The sequence below is a fragment of the Anopheles darlingi genome, chromosome 2 (genome assembly GCF_943734745.1).
Source record: "Anopheles darlingi chromosome 2, idAnoDarlMG_H_01, whole genome shotgun sequence".
In the NCBI taxonomy this organism is placed as follows: Eukaryota; Metazoa; Arthropoda; class Insecta; order Diptera; family Culicidae; genus Anopheles; species Anopheles darlingi.
Window position 1 is genome coordinate 84,586,902 of NC_064874.1, and position 10,850 is coordinate 84,597,751.

At 47.7% G+C, this 10,850-nt stretch overlaps 4 protein-coding genes across 4 annotated transcripts in view; 3 read left to right on the forward strand and 1 right to left on the reverse strand.

The window, feature by feature from the left end:
• LOC125950428 (tyrosine-protein kinase Dnt-like) overlaps positions 1 to 739 on the forward strand; it is a 46,248-nt gene extending 45,509 nt beyond the window's left edge. Inside the window, exon 6 of the mRNA XM_049678417.1 lies at positions 1 to 739. This exon is cut by the window's left edge and continues 394 nt beyond it. The gene's annotated coding sequence lies outside the window, so the exon portion shown is untranslated.
• A 1,948-nt stretch (positions 740 to 2,687) lies between these two features.
• Positions 2,688 to 4,804, forward strand: LOC125950420 (uncharacterized). Its single transcript, XM_049678400.1, has 2 exons — positions 2,688 to 2,876; positions 2,966 to 4,804. The coding sequence occupies exon 2, from the start codon at positions 2,979 to 2,981 to the stop codon at positions 4,800 to 4,802; it is 1,824 nt and encodes a 607-aa protein (XP_049534357.1). The 5' UTR covers positions 2,688 to 2,876; positions 2,966 to 2,978; the 3' UTR covers positions 4,803 to 4,804.
• Positions 4,805 to 5,283: 479 nt separating this feature from the next.
• Positions 5,284 to 5,981, forward strand: LOC125950453 (ferritin heavy chain-like). The gene is made up of 2 exons (XM_049678454.1): positions 5,284 to 5,532; positions 5,599 to 5,981. The coding sequence occupies exons 1-2, from the start codon at positions 5,301 to 5,303 to the stop codon at positions 5,979 to 5,981; spliced, it is 615 nt and encodes a 204-aa protein (XP_049534411.1). The 5' UTR covers positions 5,284 to 5,300.
• A 67-nt stretch (positions 5,982 to 6,048) lies between these two features.
• On the reverse strand, positions 6,049 to 10,556 carry LOC125950407 (protein pigeon). The gene is made up of 4 exons (XM_049678374.1): positions 10,094 to 10,556; positions 8,493 to 10,015; positions 7,192 to 8,422; positions 6,049 to 6,200 (listed from the first exon to the last, which is right to left on the reverse strand). Exons 1-4 carry the CDS (start codon positions 10,155 to 10,157, stop codon positions 6,049 to 6,051), a joined length of 2,970 nt encoding a protein of 989 aa, XP_049534331.1. The 5' UTR covers positions 10,158 to 10,556.
• Between the last annotated feature and the right edge of the window lie 294 nt (positions 10,557 to 10,850).

A 10,850-nucleotide genomic window follows, 5' to 3' on the forward strand; every position in this document is an offset into this window, starting at 1 on the left:
ATCTAAAGAAACTGTCTTGTTCGTGCTCGCGTTGTAAGGCATGTAATAGTATCTTGAGGGATGCGATTTTGTTTGTTCGTTGATTTGTTAGAGGATGCTGATAGATGTTTAAGCTTTAACGAGATAGATAAGAAATCAATTGTGAAAGCAACGATCCACATGGAAGGCAATTTCATTATGCGCGAAAATCGTCATCATCACCCAGTACATGAAGCCTCCCGGCCGAATCAATTCATATCCATTCCGTATGACATAGGGTGTAAAAGAGGAACCTGGAATGCAAATAATAAGTTAGAATAAACGCAGCTAGGCAATAAGCTAAAGAGTAGTTATTTATTTTCTATTTGATAACAGCAGGCATGGCACGGGTTATCGCTAGCAAAAGTAACAATAATAAACATGAAACTCACTAACGCTCCGCAACGGCGATTAGTTCAAAACACCAATAACACCGCGAGCTCTAGGCAGCTCTAGAGACGACTAACATTATTAGGAACGTCCAAGCGCTTCACGGAGACATCATGACATCAACAATCCATTTTCTGTTGTAACCTGTACTTGTAACCTTCCTTTCCCATCAATTACCCATCAATTAACATTAATCTGAACCCAACCCGTTTGCTGAAGTTCCAGGCGAGTGGATCTTGGCAATAGTTTTATTTTCTAAGATTTATGCTTGCCGCTGGGTTCGCGACATTATCCAGCGCGAAGAATAAACGGAATTGTCTAAGCACTTATTTATGGGGGAAAATTATTAATTTCGCATTATCTTCCTATAAACTATCCGAAACAAATTATCAGTGAGCGATAGTTGTGAAAGCCGCTTGCGCAGGGTAAGTAAGAGATTAACTAGTGCCAATGTTAAGCTACAACTTGAAAATGATAAAACTGTATCCGTATGTTTGACACTTACTGACGCTGAAACCTTAAGCTGCGGATAGTGAAAGCAACTACTGCATTTCGTGGTAAGTAATGTCCATGTTGGGCATAATTTTCTTTAGCTCTTCGATACTTTCCGTTCTTATCATTGCACACTGCGATACAGTCAGGCGTTGAAGAGTTGGGCAGATCATGGCTAAATTCAAAACCCAGGCATCAGATATCTGCACGCATGCATAGTAAAATCACAAGATTATTCATGAAAAAGATAAAAGAAAGATATAAATGAGCATATTGGAAAGCTCTGTGGAACTAGTTTCCTTACAAAGTGGCAATGCTGCAGTCTCAGGTGGTTTAACTTCGCCTGTGAACATAAAATCGCCAAACGCTTATCATCGATGCAGCAATAAGCTAGATGCAAATCACTCAGCCGGGATACCACTCCAACCAAATCACGGAATGGCGTAAGCTGCCCGAATCTGTTGCAGCGCAAACATTTAAAACATCCCGCCAAATGCAGAACCTGTAAAAAGAAAGTAAATGAACCATTAAAGAATTCTACGGACGGCGATTGCAAACTGGATCCCTGCCTTCAATTTCTTAATTTTCGCAAACAAATCCAACCATCCGCAAGATCCATGTTTATTCCAGCTGATTTGCAGCTCACTTATTTCATGGCACTGATTCGCTAGGGCCAGCAGTATTAATTTGATCTTCTCCTCCTGCTGACTTCTTATGTAAACGTTACGCAAACTGCGAAAATGCCCAAACAATTCCTCAACGCATGATGATTCTGGAACTATACCATTATGTTCATTGAAGTCCAGTCGCATCGAGGACAGACTATCTAATTGCATTCCGCACGGAAGCGAGCTTGGTTTTAAAAATTCAAAGCCATTTTTTTCTGATGCTCGCTGAACTTCGGCTACGTTGAATAACGGATCAGGTGAAATTATCAAGCTTTTAAGATTAGGAGTCTTTACAAGCAAGTCACAGAAAGATATAATGTGATCCGTGAGGCACAAGATGGTAAGTTTGGGCAAAATCGGTAAACGCACTGATGTATTGTAATGTACGTAGCCGTGGTAGGTACCCATAGTCGTAAATATGGCCAACTCTCGAAGATTCGCGAAACACTGCAAAATTTCAGAGAGTCGATGAAACTGCCCTGTAGGTGCGGTTAGTTGAAGAGAAGTCACAGATTTTCCGAACATATCCAGATCCGGAAAAGATTGCCATGCATCTAGTAAGGTGTTATCCAGTTTTATACGTATCGCTCGACATCCCCGACGCTCCGCAAACACCTGAGCCATGTTTTCACGAAGCATGGAGCCATCAATTCTGAGCCAGGATCGGTTCAAAGTATACCGTGTTATCGAATACCAGGTCTTGCAGACCAGAGACGCCCGTTTCAGATCGGTAAGCGCAAACTCAAAGTTGAAAATATGCTGCATTATCTACGGACGAAAAAATTTGTAGCAGGAGCGTTGAATCATCCGATATCATGCAAGAGTGTAGTTTCTTCTCACCTCGACCGGCAAATCCATGATTTGTATAACGCGCTTAGCCAGCGCACAATCGTGTTCGTTTTTCTCCATTTTTGCACAGAAAATGGCCAGAATCACTCGCAGTACACGCGTTTTCGCAAATCCAGGGCTACTTCGATTAGATTGGTCAAACGGCGGTTCCGTTTTAAATTTCTCAGTGACATTTGGGGTCATTTTTGACAATCTCAGATATCTATAGCCGGTGTCAGACGAAGCGTAAAGTGCACAATATTAATATTGGGCAATATTCCAGTTTACTTGGATTTAGTTACCGTCTTCTGGCTTTGCAGAGTGTTTTCCAGTTGTTCTGAAAATTTGCTGAATATATCAAAATAGCCTGGAATATTGACAAATATTATAGTGTGTGTGTGTAGCCCACTTACGCTTCGTCTGGCATCGGCTTATTGTTTGTTTTCTTTTTGTGTTCTTGCTGCTAGAAGGAGGAAAAAGGTGAATAATCCCGGAAATTCGGTATTAAGCATAAGAAATTCTCACTAAAATCGCTCAAACATTCCTTTCTCCGATTCCTTCAAGTGTAGACGGCGAAAGAAGATGTACCGCATCGTTGGATTGGTGGGGTGGATTGTTCTGGGCCTGGTATCCGCTACGCCATACCCGGAGCTGCCCGTTTCGAATCTGCCGCTGTACAACGACGGAATTTACTATGAAGAGTTGAAAATGCTTAAACTGCAGGCTAGTACGTGGACGCTGCGTGCGGAATACGACATGGAACAGTTTCTCGAGGAGCTGGCCACAGCCAACCGCACCGTGGGGAACCTTCTGAAGGCTTGTGCGGAAATGCAAGCGAAAGGCGCTGGTAATTGCGAGGGAATCAGCAACATCCGTGAGCTCATGAGCGAGCTGAATGATTTCAGTGCGTTGTTGATGAGCTTTTGCTCGGATGAGGATGGCAGGAACCAGCAGCAGAATCACCGAAGGTCGCGTCGCGGTATACTTCGCTCATGGTTTGGCCTGATGGACAGCGAAGATAGACAGAATATCAACGATAACTTCACGCGTGTCCACCAACAGCTAGATATCGAGGCATCTACGTTGAAATTGTTCTACAACACCACCAATAAGGCGCTAGCGGCTTTATCTGGCAATTTGTTTCGCGTAGATCCAGCCAAGCCGCACAAAATTGATTTCACCCGCGAAGGTCAGCTGCTGTTGATGGACATCCTGCTCAATAAGATAATCGCCAAAAAGAACCTTTTCATGGAGCTTCTGCAAAGCACCACCTCTGACCGGTTGAGCGAGAGTATTATCAGCCCGAACCGACTGCTTGACGAGCTACGCAAAGTAGAGCGGTTGCTACCCGTTGAGTTCCGGTTTCCGGTTGATTTGCGATTGCGCGAAGTGATCAAGTTGTATCCCCTGTCGAAGGTGGCATCTTACGTTGATGGTTGCAGGCTGGTGGTGAACATCCTGCTTCCACTCTGCAATCGCTCAGTATATCGAACGTTCAAAGGTACTCCTGTACCTACGCTAAGCGCCACAAACGATCACCTGATGGCGGTGATCGTGCTCGACGAGGACGTGGTGGCAATCGATGAAACGACTGCGATGGGCATCGTCTTTCCCTATGAAGAGTACACTGACTGTATCCATCTGGCCGATTTCGTACTTTGCAATGCTCATCAAGTCATACGTAATCTAAACACCACGGATAAGTGTGTAGCGTCTGCCTACTTAAATCGCACGCATCACGGATCCGACTGTCGCGTGTCTCGCATTCAGCTGAACCATCCGCTTTGGATACAGTTGGCCGATCCGAACGCCTGGATCTATGTGGTCCCGAACTTTACCGACGTTACCATTCTTCACGGTACCAATCGTGTGAACGCATTGACTCTACATGGTGTCGGAATGTTGCAGCTGTTACGTATGTGTCGTGTGCGATCAAAGGACGTGGTGTTACAGTATGTGCCACAGCTTGGCGGTGCCGGTACCACCATTAACTCGATGGCATCAAATGGGTTTTCACTTCCCGTTACTATTACACGCGAGTCGTCACTTGAAATCGGTAGCAGCTCGGGGGATGTTAGCCGTATCATACCGGCCGGTCGTCTGACCGAGCACGAGCTGCGCGATTCTTCAAAAAGGGCTGGAATCTATCGCGAACCGTCAGCCACATCACCGTGGGTCTTCGTAGGGATCGCTTGTGGTACATTTATCGTTATACTGTTCATGAACAGGTTGATTCCACTCGTTATTACGGAAATGAGGAGACGTATGTCCTCACGACGGGAGCGAATCCCGCAAACTTTGGACGATAGTGGCCGATTGGCATCGCCATCGGACGATTCAGTGCGTGGTAGTCAAGAGCAAACCTGTAGTATACCGACGGCACCGCCGCCGCCGTATGATCGTTAAGCAGAGCATGCTCGATTGTGTAGTAACGTACGCCAATTTACAAAATTAACATGGAGATATTTATGTGGGGCGAAAAATGGCTGTGCCAAAAAACATAATGTGCTGTAGACATGGAAGTTGTTATCCAACGTTCGGTAGGCGCTTTCGGGAAATTTATCCGAACGCAAATCGTCGCAAACAGCTAGCTTTAAATCTCATACCATCGTACCAATGATATCCATATATTTACGAATCTATTGGAACCACGGTTCTAAATAAGAAACTACAAAGCTTATTCAAATTATACTATGAAAACGAACACCAACAGTGTCTGTGGCACAAAATGCTCACGAAATCGGCCCGGTGCTGGTCTGAGGGAAGACGTAGGCGCGCAGGATATTAGGATTGAAATTGTGTTATTTGAATTAAATGTCTGAGCAGGCTTGGATTTTACAACAAAATTCTTCGAAATCAGTAAAAGACACTGGAAATTGAATTCACAAAAAGCCGTTTTGGAAGATGATGTTGCGTAATGTTAAGTATATCACCGGACGCTTCGCATCCACGGCATTCCCTACCTCACGGTGTGAAGAAAAGGAGAGTAAAATTAATCTGGTACCACATACCGTGTCCGACATCATAGCCGCTGCTATTAACAAGCAAATCAACACTGAACAAACGACCAGCACCATCTACCGTTCGATGTCTTATCACTTCTGTTCTTCCGATGTCGGTCTGCTGGGGATGGGTGGTAAGTGTCGTCGATCATAACACACGAGGCTATTGGAATTCATTAATGAGTATGCTTACTTTTCAGCATTCTATCGTAAACTGGCCAACGAAGAGGTCGAGCACGGAGAACGATTAGCGGAGTTTTTGTTGCTTCGTAACAGCACCGTACTGTTGGACGCAATTCCCAAACCGATCAACCGACAATGGAGTGTTGACATTGGCTGTACTCTCCAGCAAACGATCACACTCGAGATGAAGATGTCCTACGGCTTGTCCCAGCTGTACCGCATTGCTCAATCGGAGCAGGACGTGCTGCTAATGGATTTCATTGCCGGACACTTTCTGAAAGAACAATGCCAGTCGTTGCGAACGCTACAGCTGCTGGTATCGAAATGGAACCAAATGCGTGCCATCTCCGGTGGACTATATCTTTTCGATAAGACGGTCAAAAACGTGGCCGACGATTGAAACCCTAAAGATTGCAAAGAGTTGTGCCATTTTTATTGAATTACAACTACCTTGTGCTACGCTGCACTTAAACGTGAAAATTTTCTACCGAAGTAAGTGTTGTTTCGATCAGCAAATTGAAATCGAGCTCGTTGAGGTTGGCTTTGGCAGTGAGCAGATCGAAAAAGTTATCCAGCGGTTGCTGTAGTTTCCGGGCAGCACCCAATCCTTGGCTGAGATCTAAGGTCGAATCCACGAAAGCAGCGTCCAGAAAGAGGGGATAGTGTTGAGGAAATAAATGGCATTTAACATACAAATACAATTTGATACGATTAATGTTTGGAGGGACAGTAGAAGGTCAAGAGTTCTTTATGAATATTATGTAGTACAAATACATAAGTTGAAATGTGAACAGATAAGCCATACAATGAGGCGCAAATGAACTCAAAGTAGCATGCGAAGCAATTGGATATACCAGGCAACGGATGATGAGAAGCGAAATTCGAGCATCACGAATACGAGCCCACAAACGAGCACAGATGCCACCACGCAGTACACTAGCGCGAACACTAGAATGTTGCGCAAGGGACACGTTCGCCCAGTAGGTCCTCTGGCTGATAATGGAGTACCGTTACGCTGGACCACCCTGGACCGTCTTCTTCCTTTTAAGGGCGAATCACGGCAAAGTTGCGCCAGAAAGGAAGACGTGGAAGACGTACAACGATGCAGGCGTGCACCGTGGCTCAGATCCTTCGCCGTGGTGCCCGATTCAAGATCTACCATCGATGACGGTACGATTAACCCTATAGCATTGAGGCTGGCGTAGGTTCGCAGATTGCGGGACCGAGGCGAGTGATCCTCAGCAGACATGCCAAGCTGTGATGCGGAGGATGATCGTGACAGACTGTTCGGGGAATGAAATGATGTTATGCTGGATGGATCGAAAGAAGCGAGCGAGCGGCTAATGACGCTATGCGGAGAATAAACGTTCCCCGGACGATCGCTACCTTTACAGCCGAAAAGCAATAGCATCGACTGACAACAACTGATAAGGTTGGAAGGGCAAACTGAAAGTTGGTATGAACAAAGCATGGAATTAATGTAATTAGCATGATGGCATATAAAGGAAATGATCACAGAAACACACACAGGCATGCAAACGGAAGGTAAGGTGCACGGTTGGAGATGCTCCGTACTACACATGTGGCCAACGGTGCAGCCATCCGTTTACCTTTCGGTTGATAGTCACGCTTCTTGTGCGCAGTGGAACCACGCGGGTGCACCGAGTTACCGGAGAGAATGTTCATCGCATGCTCCCGACCGCGCAGCATCACACTGACCGGATGGTTCCAGTTGTTCAGCAGCCGACGGGCCCGCGAACGCGGCAACAACATTAGCAATGCCAGCTTGCGCCGAATACCATCCTGTGTGTCCTCAATATCGGCAAATATCACCTTCATCACATCAATCTGCAACTCGAACACGTGATGCTCGACGTATTGCATGAATGTGTCGAATGCTAGGGCCCGGTAGCCAAGATACGAGAAGAACGAACAGAATCCGAGCGGCAGCGGAAAGGCAAGGGTCTCCGCAGCCAGGCAGTAGCGTTCGAGCATAGCAAACAGCCGCACAAGCAGTGACCGCTCGAGCTGATCAATCAAAGCGAACCCGCGCTGCTCATTAGCTTCGAGCGTCAAATCGAGTCCGGCAGTGCGACAGACGAGCACGCACAGGGCACGTGCCTGTTCCAGCTGGGCTGCCACGTAGCGAGTGGCAACGGCGTGTACGTGTGAGGTCGCCGGATTGCTATCATAGAAAGCAGTCTTGAGCCAGCGGAATCCAGTCACCTCTTTAACACTGTGCTTCACGAGATGCATGCTCAGCTCACGCAGGTTCACGTTCAGGACCAGCTCCTGTTTGTTGGCGGTGCATGCCTCCGTCTCGATGAACGGCAGCAAATCGTTCGGAAGTGTGCGCCGCGAGGCCGCAGCATTGACAAAATATTCCGTGCCTACTGTGCCACCAATCGGGTTAGCCGGTGACATCGGTGTGGTGCAGCGTGACAGGGCTTCAGGCTGATAACAGGCCAGCGAGTACATCAGTTTCTCTCGTACCTGTTCCTGGTGGAAACGCATCCTCTCTTTGCTGTTGTTATCGTTCAACCGCTCCCATAGCAACGTCCAGATGTCCTTGCGGAATGGCGAAAGCCGTTGCTGTGGCGACAACAGCATCATCGTCGTGTTGTACAAGGTTTCGTGAGACAGACCGACGTTCAGCCTTCCCACCTTAGCCTCGATCGGTTTTGTGGTGCTGCACGACGTAAGCGGTAGTAAGCGGAACAGAGTGAGCTGATCCTGCGTTAGCCCTTTCTTGGCCGACGCGTATGTACCAGCGATGAGGGCTTCCTTTAGCAGCGGAACCGTATCCAGATGCAGCGGTCGCTCCATAATGATGCTCAGTATCTAGTAAGAGAAGTAGTATCATTACCAGTCATCGCCATGGTCCCTCTATCAACTCGTGGGACCTACTTACCTCTGAGAATATCTCAATGATGTCCCCGTTCGAGTGAGCCAGGAAGTAGTGCACGATCGCGAGTCGATTATCGATCGAGGTGTCATTGCGAAACGCATCGATCAGATGTGCCTTCGGGATGGTAATCGAGATGAGATCAAGCGTTGCTGAATCGTAGCAGATGTTGTTTGTCGTAAAACACGGTACTAGCTGCGTGATCGGGGCCCGGGTGAACGGTGCACAAACAATGTGACACGATGGTTCGTGAGACAAGCCCACATCGAGCAGATGCATGAAAAGATCTGCCTGAAACACCAGCACGTGATGATCCCCATGAAGCGTGAACGTGGGTTTCATTAGCTTTGCCTTCTCCCAGGGAATGCCAGGAATCACACAATGTATCACGCAGCCATGGTGCAGGATCGTTACCGAATATGCGAAGTGTACATCGAAATTGGGTTGTGAAACCGTACTAGACTGACCGGGTTGACCGGAAGCACAAGCCCCACCACTGTGAGCATTGTCATCCTCCTGCGGTTTGATCGGTTGGTACAGATAGTAGTGGCACACGAACAGCATCCCAGTCTCTTCGCTCACTATCACGAGGTTGAGCGAGGAATCGTGTATACGCAACGGAACCGTATCATCTTCATAGATATCCTCGCTACTTGAGGCCGGTATTTTGGGCAAATTTAGCGGAATGTTAAGCACCGTTTCGGTGGGTAGATCATCGTGGAACTGAAAGGCGGAAAGTGTCGGTTGCATGCGCCGTTCGGGTTGGGCCGTACCCGTTCCATCTTCCGCACGCTCTGCTTCAGCCTCTTCGAGCTCCTTCTCGAAGATGGTCCTGCTGCTCGGCTTCAGGTGTATGTAGTAGAGTGACTGGACAGACGGGTCCCACTGGGCCCAGATAAAGCTCTTTGTGATCGTTTCACTCTTCAGCCCCTCCCAGTCGGCTTCCCATGCGCGGGGATTCATATAATCGATGCGCCTACGACCACCTCCAGTAACCAGCTCGTCGTCCTCGTTCGTCGCTACCACCGGTACACCGTCTACTGTGGCCGTTTTCAATGATACCGTGTACAGCAGCACGTGCTCATGGTGCACCAGCAGGAGAAACTTATCCTGAAAGTTCTTCTCGAAAGTGGACAGTTTACGCCACAGAAACGTGGCCATCACCTGTCGATTGTTAGCTACCTCGATCAGTAGATGCGGACGTACCGTGTCGACCTTGGGTCGTACTTCCACCAGGTACGCACGGTATACATCTTGTTTCCGCTGATCGGCCTCGTCCTTTTTGAGCTCCTTCACCACGTACAGCAGCAACGTGCGAGTTCGGTTCACCGAAGCCTGGATAACGTTTTCACGCCCGGCAAATGTGTACAACACGTCGAATGTTTTGCTCTTGGCCGTGTAAATACCGATGTTGGTACGCTGTTCCTGTTGCTGCTCATCACGATTCCGCTTCGCGTCGAACGAAACCCAGCTGGCCAGCAGTGAGCTGTCCTGTTCCTTACCCAATATACGCCACTCAATGGCGACATCTACCAGGAGAGGGAAGGAGGAAATAAAAACGAGTGAGCAGAACCAACATTAGAAACCGGATTCCCTTGCAAGTGCACCTCGGTTTCCGCTGAGCGCTAGTAGACCGCAAAAGTTGGCTGCCAAATTTTCCTGCTTCAACATGCTGTCTGTAACTCTCTCGCTGAATCCTTTTCGATTCCTTTACTCGGACCGGAATTCCGACACACCTTCGAGATTTAGACTCGAAACCCCCAAGCCTGGGCTAGGAAACGGTATTAAAGTTTATACACTAGACAAAATCACTGGAAACACACTCATGGGACCGCAGTTTTTCATCGGACATATGCCTGAGGCGACTCTAGGCCAAACACACTAAACGCTAGACAGGGCCGAGGCTGGAGCGTTACTCAATTTTGACGTTCCTGGTAGCTCGATGAAATCAATAATTTCCTCTCCGTCGATGATGCTGGAATTCGGCACTGATAAAGTGTTGACGGGTTTTGCTGTACCCTTCCCCACAGCTATTTGTTGCGTTTGCGTGCTGGTCGCCCCGAAGGCTACTATCTCGCTTCCCCTCGTTCCTGCCTTATCAGTTGCCCTGAGCAACGGAAGCATTGATCGAAACGAACGATTCCTTGACGCGCGCACATGCGCATCGTCGACACTACACAACGGATGACTGCGTGATGGGTTCCGTTAGGGGCCTGCAGGCCACTCAGCATTTGAATCTCGACGCAGGCACTATGAAACGTTCCCAAAGGGAAATGGTTTTAATCCTTTTCCTAAAACTATAATCGCCACGCTCCCTCTATCGTCCTCATCAATTTGGTAGTTCATCGGAAAGCACGTTGAGTT

What these genes read in the sequence shown, in the direction of transcription:
- LOC125950407 (XM_049678374.1), bottom strand. Translation starts at nt 10,157, where the DNA reads ATGTTGAAGCAGGAAAATTTGGCAGCCAACTTTTGCGGTCTACTAGCG. An exon ending in AGCGCTCAGCGGAAACCGAG is followed by an intron (nt 10,016 to 10,093) that starts GTGCACTTGCAA and finishes CTCTCCTGGTAG; the next exon opens with ATGTCGCCATTGAGTGGCGT. An exon ending in GCGTGACTATCAACCGAAAG is followed by an intron (nt 6,201 to 7,191) that starts GTAAACGGATGG and finishes ATTCGACCTTAG; the next exon opens with ATCTCAGCCAAGGATTGGGT.
- LOC125950420 (XM_049678400.1), top strand. Translation starts at nt 2,979, where the DNA reads ATGTACCGCATCGTTGGATTGGTGGGGTGGATTGTTCTGGGCCTGGTA.
- LOC125950453 (XM_049678454.1), top strand. Translation starts at nt 5,301, where the DNA reads ATGATGTTGCGTAATGTTAAGTATATCACCGGACGCTTCGCATCCACG. An exon ending in CGGTCTGCTGGGGATGGGTG is followed by an intron (nt 5,533 to 5,598) that starts GTAAGTGTCGTC and finishes CTTACTTTTCAG; the next exon opens with CATTCTATCGTAAACTGGCC.